This window comes from Carassius auratus, chromosome 23 (genome assembly GCF_003368295.1).
Source record: "Carassius auratus strain Wakin chromosome 23, ASM336829v1, whole genome shotgun sequence".
NCBI lineage: Eukaryota > Metazoa > Chordata > Actinopteri > Cypriniformes > Cyprinidae > Carassius > Carassius auratus.
The window spans coordinates 12,351,696-12,376,189 of record NC_039265.1 but is presented as its reverse complement, the minus strand read 5'-3'; the positions used below and the strand labels follow the sequence as shown (position 1 = coordinate 12,376,189).

General features: G+C 34.0%; 1 protein-coding gene across 2 annotated transcripts in view; it reads right to left on the bottom strand.

The window, feature by feature from the left end:
* Nucleotides 1-24,288, bottom strand: part of LOC113041353 (vitamin D3 receptor A) — a 43,506-nt gene extending 19,218 nt beyond the window's left edge. Inside the window, exons 1-5 of one of the 2 annotated variants that reach the window (XR_003275384.1) lie at nt 24,149-24,276; nt 7,659-7,806; nt 5,411-5,541; nt 894-1,078; nt 120-219 (exon numbers count right to left, since the gene is read on the bottom strand). Coding sequence is in view for 1 of the 2 variants with exons in the window: in XM_026199825.1 (XP_026055610.1) it covers nt 120-219; nt 894-1,078; nt 5,411-5,541; nt 7,659-7,804 (562 nt within the window). In the remaining variant the exon portion in view is untranslated. Of the gene's footprint in view, nt 1-119; nt 220-893; nt 1,079-5,410; nt 5,542-7,658; nt 7,807-24,148 lie in introns of both variants that reach the window. The other variant, XM_026199825.1, reaches the window with a different exon arrangement.
* Between the last annotated feature and the right edge of the window lie 206 nt (nt 24,289-24,494).

Below are 24,494 nucleotides of genomic sequence, written 5' to 3'. Positions count from 1 at the left end.
ATATCATTGTATTATCCATCAGAAACGTTATCAGCGCTGTCAAAAAGTGTGTCGTTTAACACAAGTACTCCGATCTGTAGAACTAGTAGTGTGTGTGTGTGTGTGTGTGTGTGTGTTACCTGGTGAATGGTTGAATGAATCTGACGAAGCGTCAGACAGCGAGTGAAGAGACGCGGCTCGGCTTGCACTGCGCGTGACTGGACCCTCACGAACCGGAGGCTAAACACAAAACATCTGATGTTACAAACTCTTCGAGAGGAAATCCACAGGATGTGTTCAGAACTGAGCCTCCACGAGAGAACACAACACTTAAAATAATTACACTTATAACACAGCACTCATCATGAACTCCAGCTCAGGTTTCACGAGGAGAACTCGAGTCTGAATCCTGCTCGTAAATGAAATGACTGTAAAAGGAGAGCCTTTAGTAGCCACATTAACCTTCAGACACATCGAGTGTTTACAAAGAAAATAAACTACATCTACATGAAAAAAAGTCTGGAATAGCAGCAACACAAATGTGTTTGTTCATCGGGAATCATTTATAATCACTGGATTAGTTGCATCTTTTCATCAAAATACTACGATTACGACAGTTTTCCAAATAATAATCATAATAATATACAATAAAATAAAATGTATCAATGTTGATTAAATGTATCAAAATGTTTCTAACAACGATAATGAAATGTTTCAGTTTAGAATGATTGCTGAACATCATGTGACACTGAAGACTGGAGGAATGATGGCGAAAATATATATACTTTTAATAATATATAATATACATACTTTTATATATTTTTGTGTTTTATATATTTTGAATTCTAAAAATATTTCAGAATTTGTCTGTATTTTTGATCAAATGAAGGAAGCCTTGTTGAGCAGAGACGGACCCTGAATCGGACGAAGTCGGAGTAGGAGTCGTCATAGGTCTTGTGATGCGCCTCCACCAGTGTGTTGATGATCTGCATCTGTTCCTCGCTCAGACGAGGTTTCCTGGCCTCCCTCGCCGCCTCCTCCTCCTTCCTCTTCAGGATCAGATCCTTCTTCCTCTGCACCTCCTCGTCTGTCAGAATGACTGAGACACAGACACAAGCTCTTACACTAATGATCTCAACACACAAGTCCACGGGGTTTAAAACAGTGAAGCTTTTCCAGAAGCCTGGGCTATTAACACTAACTGAAAAAAACAACATTGCATTACTTGACATAAAAAAAAAAAAAAATGAAATGAAATATTTTAAAAAGGCTAGTTATTATTATTAAATGCTTTTTAACAGCTATTATTTCAGCTAGTTGCAAAAGCAACATTTCTCATTCAGTTTATACAGATGTAATAAATAAAAAACTATACAGACAAAGGGAAATTAATAAAAATAAAAATGGAATTTGAAAAAAAAAATAGAGAAAATAATAAAATTAATTAATAAAAATAAAAATGGAATAGATATAGAATAAAAATCTAGAAAATATAAAAAAAAAAATAGAATAATAAAACTATATAGACATAAAAAAATGCAAATACAAATAAAACCTAATTCAAAACATTAATAAACAACTATAAAAACTACGGACAAAAAAAAATAATTAAAAATGAAAGTGGAAAATATAAAATAAAAACTAATTTAAACCATTAATTATTTTAAAATGTAATTAGAAATATATGCATATATTAAGTGACAAAAACAAAACAAAATTACCAAAATTCTGTAATTAAAGAATTATTTATAAAAAGTATACACATTTTTTCAAATGACTAAAATTATTACAAATTAACAAAAATTAACTTTTTTTTTATTAATAAAATGACTAAAATGTAACTAAAAACAACAAAACTTAAAAAGTTAACTAAAAAGAAAAAAAACTAAGATAGAAACTAATTTAAAAAAATGAATAAAAACTACAACAGCACATTAAATGACACTGAAAATAACACTGCCATTAACGAGTTAATGTTTCCAAACAACCTTCTGTCAACACTGACGTTTTCTGTCCCAGAATGCCCTCTTTCATCCAGTGCGTTTCTTTTAAATCTACACTGACTCATTAATTCCCTGTGAACATTTCAGGCCTTTCTGAAGCAATACACTCCAGTTCTGCCGAGTAGCAACGAGCTCAAACGGAGCGTAATCTCTTTATTTGCAGCGCGGCTGATGTGAAGCTGTGAGTGTCTGAGTGTGGGAGCGTGATGCTGATCTTGGCTCCGTCTCCAGGCTCCTGTGAAGGTGCAGGGTGGCAGTGTTTCAGACGCCCAGCGGGCAGCAGAGTAAACACAGACGCTGACTGACAGCCGAACGGAGCGGAGCGGGAGCCGGTCTCGTGGCGTCCGGAGCGCCTGCCATCTGTCTCTTACTCACGCCGCGCTCTCCCAAAAACACATTCACACACAACTGACAGACGCAGAGGATGTCCTGCCATTAAAGATTACGAGCACACATTTTCTTTTCACTCATGTTCAATAACAAATTAGATTTATATATATATATATATATATATATATATATATATATATATATATATATATAGTTTTTTTTTTTTTTTTTCACACATACATAATTAATTTTTTTTTATTTCATATAATATGTTCCTGGTATATAAATAAACTTTTACTTGTACAAAAATACATAAAATAAACTGTATATTATATATTATCATATTACATAAAATAAGAAATATAAATGTGAAATTTAAATATGAAATTTTAATTTAAATGACCTTAATTTTTTTTTACCTGTGTGAAATAAAAATAAATTAAATTAAAATAAAGAAAAAGACCTGTAAGTTAAATTCACATGAAATTATTTTTTTTTTCATTTGTTTTTCATAATAGACCTCTGTATTTTACTTGTATAAAATAAAATAAAATAAACTGACCTGTCAGTTAAATTCACATGAAATTAAGTTATAAATTTAAATAAAATAAAAAATTATTTTCCATTTTTGTATTTCATAATACACCTTGGTATTTTAATTGTATAAAAACAAAACAGCAATCATGTAACATTATATTATATATAATATTGTTTTATGTTTTTTTTTTACTTTTTGCTCATAACATAAAACTGAATTAAAAAAAATTATAACTGAAATATATAATAAATTATTATTAATAATACGATTAAAATAAATTATAAAATAAAAAAGCAAATCTTGTTAAGGAGAATGTAACTGTATTATATGGGTGAACAGTCCTGTTTAACGAATCCAGCGATCACAAACATCACATCTGACTCCGCCCACGTCCCGATGATGTCACGATGACATCACAGCACTCTGAGGTGTGAGATAAGCATCTTATTGGCAACAAACAGCGTTGACCTTTGACCTGCTGTCCTCGGCTGACTGAACGCGACGCACAAAGAAGCTCTTTTATATGCGATCGTATCCGTTTCTCTTAAAGAAGCGATCTGCCTTCCCCACGACTCCCACCCACGTCTGAATAAATCTGGGTCGCTCATTGTGCAACTTCATGGAGAAAAAGCATCATTGTTGGCTCTCTCTCTCTCTCTCTCTCTCTGGAAACCGCGGCTGTTTTCCTCAGATGAACTGTGTGTGTGTGTGTGTGTGTGTGTTGCTTCAAAACACCTCAAAAGAAAAAAAGAAAACGCAGTTGTTAAAACAATACTAAAATGTAGTTATTAAACGTGGTTGGGTTCACCCTGACAAACCCTCAAAACATCTCTCATATGGAAATATGCCATATGTTAAATTAAAGACAGATGATCTTACATAAGCACTGACTGACTCAGAAATATATATATAAACAAGCACTCGGTTATAGTTTCAGAAAGAGAAATCAGATTTCACTGATCAAGTTTAATATGTGCAAGAGTCTGAAACTTCTCTAATCTGAAGAATTATCTATTATCAACACATAATTACATATAATAACCCTTTCTCCATATATATTTAAAATAGAATTGAAAAATATTAAAAAAAAAAAAATTAATATGCGGCATAAATTAAGAATTAATTCAGATATATGTAATAAATATATGTAATAAAATCTCAATTTTAATTGTATATATTTAAAAATGATATGAAAAGTTATGTTTTTTTTTTATAAATGTATAACCAAATTATATGGATACATAAAAGTGTGTGTATATATATATACACACACACACACACACACACACACACATTTATTTACATATTATATATAAAGAGAATTAAAAATGTGATTTTAGGGTCAATATCACCATATACTGCCTTTCAGTCCTCAAAATACTCAAATATTTTTGCTTTATGTCATAAATAGTAGACACTCAAGTACTATAGAAACATATTAGCTGAGCTCCCACACATTTTTCAGATAATTTGGGGCCATTATTTGAAGCATAAATCATAAGATATGTCCACCCTGTCAAGGACATGTATATTACTGTTAAATATGTTTTCATTGCATAATTCAGATGCATTTTTTTTGTGAAATGTATGATGTCCTTTTCCTAAACAGGGTTATTAGTTTGATTTCAAATAATAAATACATAAAAGATTTTATGTAAACCATGTGTTTTAAAAGAAACTCATACAACTCGCATTTGTATGTTTTCTTATTTGGAGAAAACTGATATTTGGATGCAGTTTTTTGTTTGCATGTTCTTGCCCCCACACCTTGCTATTGAACACAATGTATTATATAGATATGATTTAATTATTATGTATTTGTCAAACATATTGGGAAAGGGCAACACACGAACCGCAGTCCAGTGGTTTGAGTCTAACCTATCAGAAAAGTCCTTCAAAGTATCTTGGAGAGGCGAGATGTCCCATCATCTAACTACTGGGGTGCCTCAGGGCTCAGTTCTAGGACCACTTCTCTTCTCAGCAAACCCATCGTTTCATCACAATTTCACCATCAAGTTAGGCACTTCAACCATAACTTCAAAAACAGCTAGAAAACTTGGAGATATGATTGATGATCAGCTGATTTTCTCAGACCACATTGCTAAAACGGTCCGATCCTGCAGATTTGCTTGATTCAACATCAAGAAGATCAAGCCCTTTCTTTGAGAACATGCTGCACAACTCCTTGTTCAAGCTCTTGTTCTGTCCATGCTGCACTATTGCAATGCTCTCTCTCTGCAGGTCTTCCAGCCAATTCTATCAAACCTTTACAATTAATCCAGAACGCGGCAGCAAGATTCATTTTTAATGAGCCAAAAAGAATGAATGTTTATCAATTTTAAAGTGTTTGCAAACCAAAAGTTATATAGCTCATATAGCAGTACCTCTGCATTACACTACCTTTGTTGCAATAATATATCTATGTGTTTGAGATAAGAGAAATCAATGTAAATAACTAAATATTTGTGATGATTGTGTCTCTGGTCTGACAGCATCGAGTGGGTTCTTTCATATGTGTGACCTCTGACCCCGGTCAGCTCTCAGGGCGTGTGACACTCACATTCCTTCATCATGCCGATGTCGACGCAGCGCTTCAGACGACAGGCCTGGCAGTGACGCCGGTTATCTTTGGTGATGGTGCAGTTCCCATTGAACGGGCAGGTGAAGCTCGCCTTGCGCTTCATACTCCGTCTGAGAGAGAGAGAGAGAGAGAGAGAGAGACAGAGAGGGAGAGAGAGGGAGAGAGAGAGAGAGAGAGAGAGAGAGAGAGAGTTTTGTTTGTTTATGGATATATGAACATATGTACAATGCTTTGGCAATATGTACCCTAGTATGTCATGCCAATAAAACAATATGAATTGAATTGAGAGAGAGATAGAGATAAACATGAAACAGAGTCGGTGCAACATCTGACATCTGAAGAAACACTCATGAAAGTTAGTGAATTTAATGACAATTAAATATAACAAATCTTACAATATCACATTTATAGTACCAAACATTATATTTTAGGGCCGTATAGAATTGGTTTTATTTCTTCCTAAACTTAACTTTTTCTCTTTTAATTTTCCTGGGTTCTCTTTTTCTCGGTTTTAGTTCTTCCCAAATTCCTTTTTTTTCCTTTTTTAATTGCTAAAATAATTAAATTCATTATCAGAAAATTAATTGAAATCAAAGAAAATATATAACTAACATGACATTCTTTGAAACACTTATCTTTTAACAGTTTACATTTTTTTTTGTTAAATGTTTTCTGCATTACATCACAATTAATAAATTACTTTGCATTCATAAAACCTTAAATTAATCATTTGAATAATTTTATATTCATTTTAATTTATTATAGATTGTTTATTTATTTAGAAATTCTCTTTTTTTGTGCGTGTGTGTGTGGGGGGGGGGGGGTTATGATTTAATACAAACTTATTAAAAATGCTGGTAATCAAATTAAGGCATTTCAATCATTTTTAACTGTAATAATTTTCATCTAATAAAATTGTAAAACTTTCTTTGCTGCACAACAGAGGTTTCCTGAAAACCTTTCACTTGAAAATTCCTTAAAATAATAAAAGTTTTAAGAACTTAATTTACTAATAATTAAATTTAATCTAATAATTTTCAGACGCCCACATTTACTTCGCAATGACATTCAGGCCTTAAAGAGCTCAGCCAATCAGAGCAGAGGTCAGGACTCTTAAAGGTACAGTATCAGCCAATCAGAGCAGAGGGCGGGACTCTTAAAGGTACAGTATCAGTGAGAACAGTGAGGGGTAATGAATGCAAGCGTCTAACGAGCTGCAGACACCAGACGTGGATCACGCCGAGCGACTGACCTTTGAGCAGATTTAACGGATGAAAATAACAGTGGGATCAGAGCCGGAATAATCACAGCCATTCCTCGCTCAGAGAAACACTACAGCATAAAGACTGGTTTATGCATTACAATATGGATTATAAATCATGCTAAATTCTCCTTACTTTGTCATAAGCGTCTCTCTCAGTGAATAGGACACAGGTTTTATTTACTAGTAAAATCTATATATTGAATAATATATTTTAGGAAGAATGTTCTTCCTGTGGGTTTAAGCATTCCAGTCACAAATAGTACTTTTTTTAATTGTGTAACCAAAATATCAATAATGTCCAAAAAAAAAAAAAAAGACATTGCAAAACAGTGTTAAGTATGTACGGTCCAAACATGACATTTCCATATTTTCTTTTTATGGATTTATGATTTAGTACAAATTCAAAAATGGTTTTAATTAAACAAACATCAACGCATTTAATTTTGAATATTTAATGCAGTTTAAAAATGTAAGCAAATGAAAGCTTGAACGTGCTGAACGTTTAGTTTATGGTTAAAATAAAAACAGGGAATATTGCTTATAAAATAAAGTTTAAATGGTTTTATTCACTGTATTAGTGTTACTGTACTGTAATATTGTAATTATTATTATTATTGTACACCAGTAATATAACTAGTCAAAGTCATAACTAAATGACATTTCTTAAAGCGGTCCAAATCAACTTTTCTTGCTCACTATGGCTGCATTTATTAAAAACTCACTCAACTAAAATACTAAAATATTATTCGAATGTAAACAGCTGTTTTCTATGTGAATATCTGTTAAAGTGTAATTTATTTCTGTGATGCTCCGCTGTATTTTCAGCATCATTCCTCCAGTCTTCAGTGTCACATGATCTTCAGAAATCATGAAGATATGAATCATTTCTGATTATTGAACACGTTGTGCCACACAATATGTCTGTGACTCATCTTATTTTTCAGGATTGACAGCAGTGTTCACCTGAAGAAGCCCTTGCATCCCTCGCAGGTCATGGCGTTGAAGTGGAAGCCGGTGGCCTTGTCTCCACACACTCCACAGATCCGCGGCGCGTTGCGGTCAAACTCCTCCTGACCCGTCGCAGACGTGCTCACGGCCATCAGGTCCATCACTGAAACACAGCGAGAGTGTGATGAACCCACAACAGACACATCTACAGACATCACTTACATTTATGCATCCAGCAGCTGCTTCCATCCACTCACAAACATCAGCTCAATCTGTTCGGTTCTACTCTAGGCATTAGCACGAATTAAAGGAAAAGCTCTCTCAGAAATGAACGTCAGATCATCCAAGGTGTTCATGAGTTGGTTTCTTCAACAGATTTGGAGAAATGCAGCATTGCATCAGTCACTCACCAATGGAAGTGAATGGGTGCCGTCAGAATAAGAGCTGATAAAAACAACACAATAATCCAGAGCACTCCAGTCCATCAGTTAACATCTGGAGTACTTTTCATCAGCTGTCTGAACTCTGATTCTGACGGCACCCATTCACTTCCACTGATGAGACACAATGCAGCACTTCTGATCTATCGCTCGAACTCTCCATCTGTCGCTGATGGTGTGGATTACAGCAGGATTCACGCCGGTGTGCAGGGAACAATGAATATTCAGCGAGTGAAGATACGGTTACAGACGCTCGAAAGAGCATCTACAGGTCAAAGGTCGCCGAGAGCGGAGGGAAAGACACAGAGCATGCACAGGATCCGGTTTCCATGAATACTCTCGCTGACAGCATTTCTGGCAGCGATGATAATAATCATCATAGTGATAATAATATGTGTGTGTTATTCTGCAGGTCGTTCCTGGAAGCGATCAGCTTGTTTTGCACAGCGAGAGCAAGACCTGAATACACATCAGTGTGTGTGTGTGTGTGTGTGTGTGTGCTTTTTGTTTCCTCATGAAGAAATATATTGTCACCGTGAACCTTAAAATCAATGCACACTTCTCCGGGTAAAAGAGAAACATCTGGAAAACAGAATAACTTGGGGGAAACTACAGTTCAAAATTATGGGATCAGTATTATTTTTAATGTTTTAATCTCTTCTGCTCATAAAGGCTGTATTTATTTGATCAAAAATACTGAAAAAACAGCAAAATTTTTTAATATTATTATGATTTCAATCAGCAGTTTTCTGTGTGAATCTGTGTTGAAGTGTAATTTATTTTCTGTGATGCTCCGCTGTATTTTCAGCACCTTTTCTCTTCAGTCTTCAGAGTCACATGATCCACATTTGATTCTTCGATGAATAAGAAGAAGAAAAAAAAATCTATTTTGAAAGTACAGTTCTTTTTGATTTCTGAAGATCATGTGACACTGAAGACTGGAGGAATGATGCTGAAAATACAGCGGAGCATCACAGAAATACATTACACTTTAACAGATTCACACAGAAAACAGATGATTTACATTAGAATAATATATTTTACTGTTTTCACTTTACATCACATAAACGCAGCTTCGGTGAGTAAAAACATCTATTTCTAGATTTCTCAGTGCACTCATCCTTCATTCCCCTGTTCTGTTTTTCGTCATCTTTAAGGAAGAAAAGCAAGTGCTTGCTAAAGTTAAATCACATTATGAAGGAGGCGTCTCTTCTGGAAGCACACAGCAGCTGTGGAACAGATCCTGGAAAGATCCCGCCTCGACGCTGATCCCAGATCAGATCCGTCCAGAAGAACACAAGCAGCAGCGCTTTCCAAGTGTTGGGCTCCACCCAGATCTGCACATCAGGAACGCTGAACTTTAGCGCTCGCTAGCAACACAACAGACTCGTAGCTGCAGGAGCGAGGGGCCCGTTCAGGGAGGAAACACCATTATTACCCTGTGAACAAACACTCCCTCCCTCTCACTTCTGAGCACACTAATATAAACATATAATTACATACTAGTTATTTACTGGTTTAGATCAAATTCTGGTGGTGTGCTCTGAACGAGGCTGATGATGTCATGCGTGAGGGGGCGGGGCTCTACTGGAGAGGCGTGGCCTGCGAGGCAGGAGATCTCAGAATAGCACAGTATTTAGCAGAACTAACAGTGTGCAGGTGTGCTCGGTCAGATGTGAGACGGTGAACAGGTCGAGGACAAGCTTCTGCACAAACACTGTTACACCGGCGCAGATGTTCGGCTCGCTACCAAACCTGATTACACAAGACAGCAGACCACCGCAGGCCAAACTCAAACTGTAACCCAGGCGAGGAACACACAGAGAAACACTGAACAACACATGAGCGAACAGCTACAGAGCGCTTGGGCCCTGAACACACACCAGGGCTTGATCGCCTTTCATTAGTGTTTCTGATCAAAACTGGGGTGATAATTTTCATGTATATATTTTTATATATATATTGGATTTTTGTAGAGCTGCATAATAAGGCCAAAAAATATTTTGACAAAAATAACAATAATAATAAAAAATGTAAATAATACAGAATAAATAAAATACAAAAAAAAATACATTTAAAAATGCAAGTATTTTCAATAAAAAAAACAAGATTCTAAAAAACAAAAATTAAGAAATTATAAAAAAAAGACCAATGATTTAAAGAATGAAAAAATAAAAATGCAAGATCTTTATAAAATATGTAAAACTGTTTAAATAACAAATCCGTAAGAAATAATGATCTACTTAGATCAAAATGTATATTATTTTGGGGAAAAACTTTATTTGTATTAATAGTAAAAATATTACACAAAAATGAGACCATACTAATGCAATTAACTACATCTGAGGTTTGGCAAAAATTACAGAAATAATAATAATAATAATAATAATAATAATAATAATTATAATAAAAACAAATGTAACTTCTTCCCACAGTGTTGTTAGTAAGGAGTGTATTAATGTGAGAAATATAGCACTGGAAACCACACGTTACTTTAATAGTTACTTAAAACAAATGAAAACAATGTTTACTTCATTGAGAAAAACAAATGCTTCACTAAAAATTTACATATAAATTAATTATGCACAAATATTATGAAGAAAGTGAAGCTGAAATTAAATCAATACTTCACTTGAAAATAATTTATCATTAATTCCAATCAAAAAGATTATTTTCCCTTATTAAACACGTGTGTGTTTGTGTGTGTGTGTGTGTGTAATAAAACTCAATGAAAACATGAAGACATAAAAAAAAAGAAAAAAAACAGTTCTGTTTATAGATAATACAAGAATAATAAAAGACATCAAAGATAATAAAAGAATATAATAAAGATAAAACACTATATATAAACACGATTAATAAAACATAGGAGCAGCTGAATTTTCCAGTCTTCAGTGTCACATGATCTTCAGAAGTGATTCTAATATAACTCTAATATTTATCAAATGTAAATGCAAGTCTAAGCATGTAAAAGGTGTAAATACAGCAGTCAAACTGGATTGTGAAACGGTCTCAGATGATATCAGTGCAGTCAAAACCACACAAAAACCATCAGTCCGGCCTTAAATACTGAGATGAGAGCAGATAACAAGCAGGAACTCCTGAACCGCACAGACCCGGACACATCACCCCGGACTGAACACAAATCATGTTTTTAACCCTTTTCACAAATCAAGTGTTTTCATTCTGCATTCTCAATCAAACTGCAGTTGGGTTATTTTGTAATAAAAAAATAAACCTACAAATACAGCTAGTTATCACAGTAAAACATGATCACAAAAAACAGGATTTATTTTTATTGTAGAAAGTTTCCACCTTCATATTGAAAAATATATTTTAAAATGTGTTACATGAGCCTATATTGTTATTATAAGTACATGTTGTACATAAATATTACTATTAACATGTATATTAATATTGAATATTTTAATAAATTAACTAAAAACATTTTTTTGGCATGAAACTCATGGTAAAAACACTCATAATGTTATATATATAAATATAATTTGTTTAAACGTTGATTTGTACACATTACATATATTAAATGTATAGCAAAATAAAGAATATTATATCTAGATAGATAGATAGAGAGAGAGAGAGGTTTGTTTTGTCATGAATGAAGCCTTCGATGATGATCTAACAATTCAAATTAATTAACTTTTAAAACAAATATGACGCAGTCAAGAAAATATGAAGTAAACAGGTTTATGAAATCCGTGTCATTTCCAAAAGTCTGTAAATATAATCTGGAAAACGAGCTGGAAAATAAACGACACAACACACTATCTGTAGAAACGAACAACAGAGCAGATTCTGAAATGGCTCCGCCCCCTTCGGTTACTGTTGCTAGGGTCGGATCACAAACACAGTTTTCCTGATCGTTCCGAGCGGATTACTCGGAATGTTTTATCTGCACTGTCCTTGGCAAACAGCTTCTGTTGTCACGGCAACCCATTTCCCGCTCCACTAATTGATGTTTTTACCACTGAACACCGTTACTGAGCAGGAGAAGAAGGGAAAGATGGGATTCTCTGAGCAGTTCAAGATCTCCAGTCAATCAAAAGCAGCTTGATTTATTATTGAACTGCATGCATATACACACTCCATATTTATATTCATGTACTGAATTTATTTAAATTAAATGATTGTATTAATTGCTTTATACAGTATATATTAGATTGTATCTTTAAAATAATAAATTAATAGAATACATATAATGCATGCTTATTATGATTAAATATTGCATTGACATTAAAGCAGCGCAACAAATTTTATATTTACATAAAATGTTAAAAATATTTGTTGTTTTATATGTAATAAATTGTATAAATTAAATAAATTAATATAAATAATGCATAATATATTAACATCTATTTAATTAAATTAAAAGCAGTGCAAAATAATTATATAAATATTTTATATTACATATGTAATCATTTATGCAGTGCAACTAATATGTATGCATATATATCAATACTTGCCTTTTACTGCATATATTTAATTAAATTCTTAAATATTAATAAAAATATATAATAGATTTATTTATAATACAATATAATTTTTAATTAAAAGCAATGCGTTTAAACAAATCTGTTTTTCATTAATTAAAAAGATGTTTCCTCACACAGCTTCATGAATTACGAAGACTTGCATTTCCTGGTGACATCATCGAGGCTGCCTTTATTTAGGAAGCAGCTACACTGGATCCCAACACTGTTAATAAGCCAGATCTATTCTCACAGAGTGGATCTGTGTGTTAGCTGCTATAACACACTGTTGGGCTGAGTGTGAGCGTGACTCTTCAGTCACAAACAGAGCAAATTACACCGTCAGACCGCAAGAACTGTGTGTACACCGCGCTAAATACAGACTCACACGGACCCAAGAACATCAGAGAAAAACATCCAGCCATCGAGGATGTGTTTCATCTATCTTCAGCTCAAACACAAGACGATGTGCTCTTAATAAAAGACCAGAGATGGAGTATAATATATAACCATCCTTGTGATATTAAGTGACCTCTGACCCTGTGCTTGACCTGTACTGATGACAAACACAACCGGTTTAACTGTGACTGTCTTCAGTCGAGTACTGTGGTGTAACCCTGTTTAGTTTCTCTCTCTCTCTCTCTCTCTCTCTCCATCGGTCTGTTTACGAGCTCTTAGACTCCTGCGGTTCGAGACGCTCCAGCGTTTAACACACATGGATTTCCTCTTCAAGCTTTCCATCTGTAAACAGCAGATGACATCTAGAGCTAGCATTTCAGAGTGATAAAGTGATTAATAGCTTAGATGATTCGTTACAAACCAATGGCATCAGTGTAAAAATAGCATTGCATGTTATGAGACTCTCTTAAAAAGATTTAGTCCTGAATTTAAGATCTATGCAATTTTTTCCATGCATTTGGATTACACAGTTCTTACATAATACAGCTAATAAACTTAATTCAATGCATTTGTCATTTATAAATAAATAAGATTTCTGCACTCTCAAAAAAGAAGCAATTTTTTAACTACTGTTGCATCTATTGGACTTTACATTTTTAATCATTTAATATAAATAATCATATTTTCACATATATATGTAAAAAAAATGACTTTAATACTTAAAATAAATATTTAAAAATGTAAAAACAATTATATATTTTATTCAAATTTTTTGTTTTAATCATTTGGTTACAATATATAAAATTTTTAGAATTGTATTTGTATATTATTTTTAGATTTTAAATTTAAATAATCAACATTTATGTTACATTATAGTTATATTTGTACTAGTTTTATTTAAATTATCATATTTGTTCACCTCTTCCTTTATATTATATTATTTTGATAGGTTTATAATTTTAACACTTTTAATTTATTTTAAAAAAATGTTAATAAAAGTTAAAGCTGTATAATAAATGCATGCAATTCAAATATGTGAATCTGAGCCGTCTAAATACTGAACACTTTTTTTTTTTTTTTTTAGGCTCATAACAATTGTGATATGTACAGAAATATGAAAACAAGCCGCTGCAGGTCTCTGGCAAATAGAGCTGCTCTCGTTTCAACACAAAACAAACAAACAAATGCCAGGAGAAGACAAACATCTTGCCGTCTGAACACCTGCTTCACACGCTGCTTTCGCTCTGGATCTGAGACCAATCTCTGTTGATCTCCGAGCTTACACTTCTGATTTATTCGAGAGCGTCTAATTCAATCCAGCTGCGATAAAATCACTTCAGATTCACTGCAGAATAACACGAGTCTCACAAACGCAGCGGTCCCAGCACAGAGCCCTGAACGCACTCGGGCCTAAGAAAACCTCCCTCTGTAATTACATCAAATAACTCCAGCTCAATCTAACCCAATAAAAGCAAAGTGTTGCTAGAAAATATGATAGAATTTCATCTTTAGGACGTTTGTGGAAACTTATCGTGAATTAATTTAGATGAGGAGCAACGATCCCACAAAAAACGTCTTATTTTATCCCAAAATCTATTTGGGAAATTACATTTTTGTTTAAAGAACTTAATGTAGTTCCAAAAATACAAACCCAATGACATTAATAAATCATAATAAATAAATTAATATGTATACACAATTTTTTTTGAAAATATTTACATATTTATATCCATTTAACTTATATTATATTTAAATTTAAAATATATATTTAAATATAATATAAACATGGAAATTTATATATATAAAAATAAATATACATAGTACAAACATATATATTATGCATACACAAACTTTATGCATGAAAAAAAAATATTTTGGATGTGATTAATCAATTGACAGTGCTAATTAAAATTGATAAGTATAAATGAAATATTAACAATTATCTAATAATAAATCATAAAATATTCCTAAGACAGTCAGGTAACAAAATTAACAAATAACAATTATTTTAAATATATTCATGAACGAGGTTTATTCTTTAAAACACACTTCACCAATAAGCTAAGAAAAACAAAATCAAGATAATATTCTCTGTTCAAGTTACATCAATCTTTAGATCAGATATGATTTGCAGAGTAAAGGCACTAATTAGTGAAATCGTGCGCTAGAAACATACATCGCTCATTATAAACATATCGGATTAATAAACTGATGAACATTTCCATCACGGTGGTAAAGTCAGAGGAAACTGGGCGCATTCTGCAATCAATTTAGTGTTCTGTGTCTGAAATAGCAACAGCGCAGCAGAATAACAGAGGCTTAATGAGTCTGACGAAGCCAGAGAGAAGTGAAGAACAGCTGCCGAACAGAGAGAGAGCAGCGAGGGAACAGCTGTCCAGTCCAAACACAAACACTCGCTCAACTACTTCCTCTCCACTCACTCTCACTTCCTGCCTCTGGCGCTAGTGAAGACGCTCTCGAACTCAAGGACGATTGAGCCACTGCCAGGCCAAGAGTGTGTGTGGTGTGTGTGTGTGTGTCTGGAAGAACAGTCTCTTTATAATCTGACTCCAAAACAGAAAACCTGCATCCTCTGAGAACTTAATTATGCATGCAGAGCTCATTTACATATTCAGATTTACTTGGTCATGCATCTTAAAGGTACAGCAGCACTTAAACCAGAAACAACTACATTATGATTATTATAATAATAATAAATAAATAAATAAATAAATAATGTTGTTTTAAGAGGAAAAACGTATCTGATTAATGGTTTAACACAAAAAACAACTAGATTAAAATACTAATATATATAGTTTAGAGTAATGGTTTAAACAATAACACCACATAAAAACATTAATAAAAAAATCTAATAAATTCTGAAAAGTATGCACTGTAAGAAACAAGAAGAGTGTAAATGTACAGATAGGGGGTGTTTCAGAGGAATAAACAGATGCTAAAGTGTCCCAGAAAGCCTTTGGTCATGCTGAATGTGAATGTGTGCGGCGTCAGTATTTGGGGTAAAGTTCAGGCCATCAGTTTTTCCTGTAAGTTTGCTTTCGTTTTTAAGAACAACAGGAGCTCTGTAGTTATTTGCACTGATATGAATCTACTATGCAGTGAACATGAACACTTCCTTGTACTGGTACTATAGATATTTACCACGATAATACATTCCCATACACGTGTATATATATTAATAGTGAGAGTGTCTTCAAAGAACACCATGGTAAAACCACTCAGAAAAATAAAATATGAATCAATTACATTATTCTATGAATGTTGTAAATTATAAATTTGGTTTATTGTAAAATATTGTGTAAATTATTAATTTAACTTTTTAAAGCATTTATATTATTTACATATTTATTTTACTTTAACATTATTGCACAAGTCAACATTTTTATTTCATCAAAAAATAGAAAAAAATTATGTTTTTAAATAAAAATGTATTTATGTAAAAAATCTCTAATAATAAAATTCAAATATATATGTTTTTTGTTTTTTCTTTAAATTATTTATTTCTTTGAAATAAATCATATAACTGTCCTCCAAAGAAAGGCAAATATTTATAAAGTTTTTTATACTCTTTAAAGCAGAGCTCACATTTTTCAGTAGAAACACTAACTGTAATAAATAAGGTATTTTGGAGGCACACCACAATTGAGGTAACCCGCAAACTATCATTAACATGCTAATCTTTTTTTCTTTAAAGAAGCCCAAACCATGTCTCTAAGGGAACCAAACTATGAAAGATGAAAAACAGACGGAAAGAAAGAGGAGAAGCAGCGAGAGGAGTTCGTGAATGGGGTCAGACATGCCTCATGTTCCCTTCGAAACATCCTGTAGATTCCATCACATCAGCAGCTTCCTGTCGGGGGAGGGGCACTGCAGAGCAAACACGGGGGCTTGTTACCCAGCAACCAATCAGAAGCTCAGGGCTCGAGTTACACAGCCAATCAGAGCGCGGCAGCCCAACCCTCGCCCCCTGACAACCACAGCATGAGTGAACGAGGGAGAGAGAGAGGGAGAGAGAGAGAGAGAGAGAGAGAGAGAGAGAGAGAGAGAGAGAGAGAGAGAGAGAGAGAGAGAGAGAGAGACAGAGACAAAGAGAGTATTGGCGTTCACTTAAACGAAAGAAAAACGACATAAAATATTCACATTTATGATTGCCGTGCACTTGAAACACATCACGTGATCTTGTATTTAAACTCTCCAGTCTCATAAATTATCTCTAGTGCATCATTTCCAGTCCCTGCAGAGGAGGGGGCGTGTCTTCGGTTGATTGACAGCTCGAGGAGCCGCGCCTCTCTGGTAGATTCCCATCATCCTAACTCACGTAATCACTTTCACATTGAACATTCCTGCGCAGTGGCGAAATGCATCTGTCTAGACGCAAGCTAACGTCTGATTAAATGAAGCGTGAAAAGCAAATTATATCTCAAATATAAAGACGTCAACGGCAGTAGATGGGAATGATCTCACTTGACTTTGAATATATCTTCTGTAAATAAAACGTGAGACTAATATTTATAAATCAATTTTTATTTTAACAAACCCCTATTGCTTTTTCGATCCCAAGATCGATCGGGAATATATATATCTGTGAAATGTGTCAATACCCAGCTTTATTGCCTTATATAAACTTACAAACATGTTAACATATGATTTATTGTGCTATTTACGGTGAAAATTGTGCATCTGATGTCTTTTTCGAAGACTCAAATGCTGCAGCTTGTTACACACTCGACTTTAATACACAGACGTTTGATCACAGCACTAACACTAACAATGAGCAATTAACAAAATAAAATCTCACTAACAACCACCACTGCATTATTCAAGCAAACGTTCAGCTAATGACACTAATAAACCGTAGAAGGCATTAATAGCCAGTCTCATGACTCTCATCGCCCCTGGAAACGACTAATCAGTCGAACTATTAAAGCAGGACTTCCTGTAAGTTCGCGGTAACTCAAGAGCAGCGTCCCGCGTGGAGCGACCCATGTGGGAACCATTACGCTCCTCCAGGAAAGAACCTGCTCCAGGACCCTTGCTGCTAAAACTTTGCGCAATCACGGGGTGATTAGTGTGGGAATGCTAAACTCGTCATTAAACGGTTTTATCTCGCTGAGCAGCGTCACGTGGAGACCTCATGGTGTCTGGGTGGTCCGTTAAGAGCCGGAGCGCATGCACACCAAAAACATGCTTCAGCCGTCGTTTAGCATGTCATGAAGACGACTTACTCATTCTGCATTTAACGACTGCAGTGTATTGTGGTTTAGACGTTTGTTGCTTATGGTGTTTTCTTGTTAAACAAACAACAAACTAAAAAAAAAAGAGCTAACCGCTACATGAACCTACCATGACAACAATATAGAACAACAACAACAACAAACATAGTTTTGTAGTTTTTCTGTAGTTTGGCCTCTCTTGAACATGTTTTACACTCGTTCGGGGTTTAGAAACTGCAGTTTAGATTTTCAGTGTTTATTTCAGATCAGACAATGTTCATGTAGAGGTTTACTTAACATAAAACTACAATAAAAGAGCTTGTAGTGTAGTTTTTCTGTAGTTTGGCCTCTCTTGAACATATTTTAGTTTTGTACAGGGTTTATGTTATTTATTGCTAAAATACGATAGACTAAAATGGACGTTTTTTTTAGCCGTGTACTTAATTACTAACAAAAAAACTACAACAAAATAACTGTTTTTGTAGTTTTTCGGTAGCTTGGCCTCTCTTGAACATATTTTAGTCTTGTTCAGTGTTTATCAACTACAATTTAGCTGTTTGTTAGTAAAATACAACAGAATAAAAAGTTAAAGAAGCGGTTTAAAAACAATGAAATAAAAAGTCTGAATTTGTAGTTTTTCCTGTAGTTAAGTCTCGTTTTAAAGTCGGCATGAAATCAAATTTGACAAATCTTCTTTTTATATGTAATATTGTAGTGTTTATTATAAATGATTTATCTGTGCACTTCATTATTTTTTTTAAATTCATGTACCCTTATAATCTTTAATCAAATACATTACCCTACCATCCCCCCTCGAAACAACCTCTTTTCTCTTTCGGTCACGTGCCATGGCGAAAGGGTGCGGCCAGAGCCGATGAGGGTGTGGCTATGTGTGTCTTTCTTGTTTTTTGCACCGCCTCTCAGATAACTTTTGAGGGTGAACTTGACCGACAACTTCACTCGACTCATCTTGGTTTGCGGGAGGCTCGTATAAATATGGTGCCGATTCCTGCTTGAAAATTTAGCTCCTCGTCCTCGTTCTCGTCGCCGGGCTCCTCAATAAAAAATCCTTCATGGGACGGGAGGGTAACGGTGGAGAGAAATCCTCCACAACTGAATGTAAACTAGCATTCAAATCTGCCTTCATTTTGTTTGCAAACGATCCAATCAATTCCCCGATGGACGAAACCAAGCCCCGCCCTACATTTTTTTCTAATTTCAGAAGCCGTTTAACTCGGATATACGTCACAGCAAGGAAAAAATTACAATCTCAACTTCCGTTTCATGCCGACTTTAACAAAATTTCCTTGTTCAGCATTTATCAACTGCAGGACAGATTTAGACTTCTGTTCCTAAAAAACATTCAACTAAAAACAAAGTTCATGTTGCAGTTTGCTTGATTATAAATATAACAAACTACAGAAAAAAAACAGTCAAATTTTTCTTAATCAAAGTCCTTTATTAACCGCAGGATTGCTTGTAATAAAGATTTAAATGCAAAAGAAAAGGCAAAAGCTGACTGTTTCTGTTAATGTAAGTTTTAATTTAGAAGGTTTATGATAACATAAGAAAAGTAGTTTAAATGAAACCTATTATATACATCTATTAAATGCAAAAATAAAAAAACGATATAAATACCGTTTTCTCACACAAACCGCTCGTTTCGTGTCTTAGACCATCAGTGTGTACTTACGATGAGGAATGCTTTAATTTGGACTCCTCTGTTCATGCTCTTTGAGGTGGTGACCATAGACCTCCATTATATGAGTCACAGACAAGAACGGTTTGACCTAAAAATATCAAAATGGGAAATACTGCGGAAACAAAGACACCTACATCTTGGATGCCTTTGAAGTAAGCTAAAACATACCAAATTTTAATTTTAAAGTGAACTATCCCTTTAATAATAGTACAATAAAAAACAACAAAGAAGCTTGTTTTGTAGTTTTTCAGTAGTTTAGCTTCTCTTGACCATAATTTACATTTGTTTAGTGTTTATCAACTAAGTTTTTTTGCCAAGTATGTTCTCACATACAATTCCAGTACACAAAGACAACAACAACAACACACAGATAATAAAAATAAGATGTGAACAAAATACACACGTATAAACATAGATAAATTACAATAAAAAGTCTTTGGTAGCTAAAATACAAGTAATTTAGATTTCCACTGCTAAAACAGTTTTTCCGTAGTTTAGTTCTCTTGATCTAATCTTGTTCAGTGTTTAGAAACTGTCTTTTGAACAATTTAGTCTACAGCAGACTAAAAAAAAACAAGTAGTTAGTTTCACAACAAACAAACAACAGCTGTTTTTGTACTTTTCCAGGAATGTAACCCCTCTAATGCAATTTCTCTTGTTTCGTTTTTTGTAACTAGCTTTAAAATTTAACAATATACCGGACTATATCCACAACTTTCATTTGTTTCACAAGAACATAACTAACATCAGATCCCACAGCTCACCTTACAGGGTAATCTTCTCTTTCAGTCTGATTGTGATTGTAATACTCGCGTCTGTTGGATGGGGATGTTCACAGCGAGACGTTTCTGCACATGATGATTTATCACAGCTTTATCAACACTCGCCTTAATGCTGTATCTAATGAATTACAAATCAAAGCAATCCTATTTATACTCATGACTCTATATTACCAGGATAGGCTTGTTAAACAACTGCAATTTAATAAAATGCACTAAAAATGAATTGCATTTCAATTAGACTAAGCTTTTTATATGCTTTTTCAATGCTCAATTTATTAATCATTGTTATTTGTACTTTATCTCGTTTAATAATCATACAACAGACTAAAAAAATATCATCAAATAGTTTTTCAGTAGTTTATCGTCTCCTGAAGACAATGTAGCCTACTATTAGAATCTGCAATTTAGACTTTTGTTGCTAAAATAAAACAAACTAAAGAGGTTCATGAAGTGTTTTATTAATAAAAATAAATAATAAAACAAAAATACATTTTTTTTGTAGTTTTTCAATAATTTAAACTCTGCTGCAATTTTCACTTGTTTAGTGTTTATTACTTGTATTTCAGACTTTTGTTGGAAACATGAAACAGAAAAATATTGCTACAAGTGTAACTGCATCATATAATAATTGCTGTTAATAATGTCCATCATCTGGTTGACTACATGTATAATTTTTTTCAGAAAATTCCTGTTTAATATGCGCATAAACTGACAGTCACCACTTATAAGCTACTACTAAATATTGTAGAAACGTATTTTTCTGTAAAGTTGCTTTGCAATGATTTGTATTGTAAATATATACAAATAAAAAGAGGTTAATGTAGTGTTTGCTTAAATATAAATTATAAAACTATAAAATAAATTGTTTATTACTTGTATTTCAGACTTTTGTTGACAATATAAAAGAGACTAAAAAGAGGTTCATGTAGTGTTTGCTTAATAAATAATAAAATAACGACAACAAAAAAAAACTGATTTTGAAGTTTTTCAATAGTTTATACTTGCTGAACACAATTTAAACTTGTTTAGTGTTTATTACTTGTATTTCAGACTTTTGTTGACAAAATAAAAAAGGGTAAAAAGAGATTCATGTAGTGTTTGCTTAATAACAAGAAACAAAAACTAAAGATCTGGTTTGGTAGTTTTTCAGTAGTTTAGACTCTATTCAACAAGGTTCGGTGTTTAGAAACTCCAAATTAGGAATTATTTTAATTAATTGTTTTATTTAATAAACTTTTTTTCTGGTAAAAAAATAAAATTAAAAAATACTACAACACAGAAGGCATATTCTGTCCTCCTTTCAACAACTGGCATCAAACGCACATTGTGTCTTTGGCGCGAGTGTTGTTTACAGATGTGCAATTCAAACACGCTCATAAAAAGATATCTAATCACACAGTTACGAAAGGCACGATCAGTCTCGTACACAACCACCCTGAACTGGAAAAGCCTCCCGTGTGTGTGTGTGTGTGTGTGTGTGTGTGAGGCACATGTTCACAGCACACCACCACAATTGACGCGTGTGCCATTTAAAGCTCACAACCATTCTTGCAATGCAGCGGTTTTTCCCTTTAAATGACTATAAAAGATTTATATCAGAGGGAGCAAAGGCTACGCTCTGACACAAAACAAACACAGTGGACGCCAAACAGGGCAAAGTTGGTCTCAGATCATGCACGGGGAGAAAAAGGCATGCGACACACTGCTGTTTCACCTACAAACGGATCTGAAATATGCAATGATATATTTAAAAATGCAATGCTTCCTAAGTGCTCTTTAATGTACGTTTTTCCTCTAAAGACTACAGAGATGCATGACGTTGTAGCCGTTCCCACTGAAATACAACACTTCAGGCCGTGGCACTGAGAAATATCAACGCAACAGATGGAGTACCTTACTACGAGTTTGATCACAACTGATACACATACAAGCATTTGCACTGCAGAAAACACTGGTGAAATCCTGCTCCATCACAAGCAAAGAGACGTCTCGTATTTCTGGTCTTATTTGAAAGTCTGAGCCCTAAGCAAGCATCTGATCCAGACAAAAACTAACTAATAAAGCTGAAAGAAGAGATTCAATAACACTCATAATGCCACTAACAATCGCTGTAATAACAGACGGATCTGTGCCCAAGCTCTTCAGTAAGATCATGCAATTATTAAAAAACAAAAAAAACTTATATAAAAGACAAAAACGTTTGGTTTGATGCTGATAATCGTTTCAAATTATTTAATGATCAAATCAATAGTGCTTTTTAAGCTGTTGTTTTTAAAAACACAGATCAACATTTATTATACAAAGCCTGAGGAAAAATGTAAAACATTCCTGACTTATTTCTAAAAAAAGAATTAGAAGTTCACAAATACCATACTATCATCTTAACCAGATCCAAGTATTGAATTAAAACATGCTAACTGATCAAACCTGATATTGTTGTGCATCTGTAATTCAGTCTGTACTGTTATTGTTGTTTTTGTCATCTATTTTAACTTATCTATTTATAGTGTATTTATGCACATTTTATAGTTTCAGTTGTTGCATGTGATGCACTTTGAACTGCATTGATTTGTTTTGCAAAATTCCTATAGGATTAAATGTAATCGAATGATATTAAATACCACACTGCTTATTTCCCCTAAATTAAATAAACAAGCTACAAATCCCAAGTCATTTCTGCATTAACATGTCTTTTTTTTTATTTACTTAGTATTTAATAACCGAAGCACATCTTATTCCTTAAATATAGATTTATGAAATCATATGAAAATGTGGTTATTCAGTAACAATGCAGATAAAATGCATTGAATAAAATATATAATAATAATAATAATAATAAATATATATATATATATATATATATATATATATATATATATATATATATATATATAATTGCATGTATAAACGCATTAATATAAGCGGACCAAACATAAATACTAACAAACACTATAAACCTCTTACTAAAGCGATTTGTGAAATATAAGATTTTAAAATCCACAATCCAGCAACAAACTGAACTTGAACTGATGTGAGAAACACCGGAGCTAATGAAAAACAGAAAGGCACAAACAATAAAAGCTGATGAGAGAAGCACTGGATCCAGTGAAAGTGTCTCTACCGTTTACACTGGATTCACACGTTCACAACAGAGTCCTAGAACACACACACACACACACACACACACACACACCACATATTATCAGCACATTATCAGAGCCCACAATCAATTCACACAACCATTTTCACGCCACATAACCAAACAAACACATAAATATCATCGTGTTGTTTTCCAGAAGCTAATATGTTAGCGTGATCGTGTTGTTTTGTGTGTTAGCATCTCAATCTGCCACACACACACTCGCGTAGACTCTCCACAGCCACATATTCGCACAAAAGGGGCAGCCACAGCGATCTTTCCCACACTACGAACACTAAAATATAATTTAAGAGCAATTTACCCGAGTTTGTCGGACTTGTTTCCTTGTTTCCGTAACCATCCACTGAATCCCGTCCCAGGCCGCAGTTTAAACTCGCTTTAGTCCAACGGAACGTTTCTTTAAACCGAGCAGCGACGCAACAGACAGCAGCTCTGCTTCGCCCCGCCCTCCCCCGCATATCTATAGACATAGTTACCGCGACGGCCAATCGCGAGCGGGCTTCGCGAGTCCTGTCCCGACGATTGGCTGAGCCGCCTGACAGCTCGATCGCGATTGGCCGAGTGGCGCGCCACTGACTGCGAAAGCGGGCGACGCCCCTCGCCCAAAAGGGGTGTGTCCTAAGAGGTAAACAATCTGTCCTCTCACA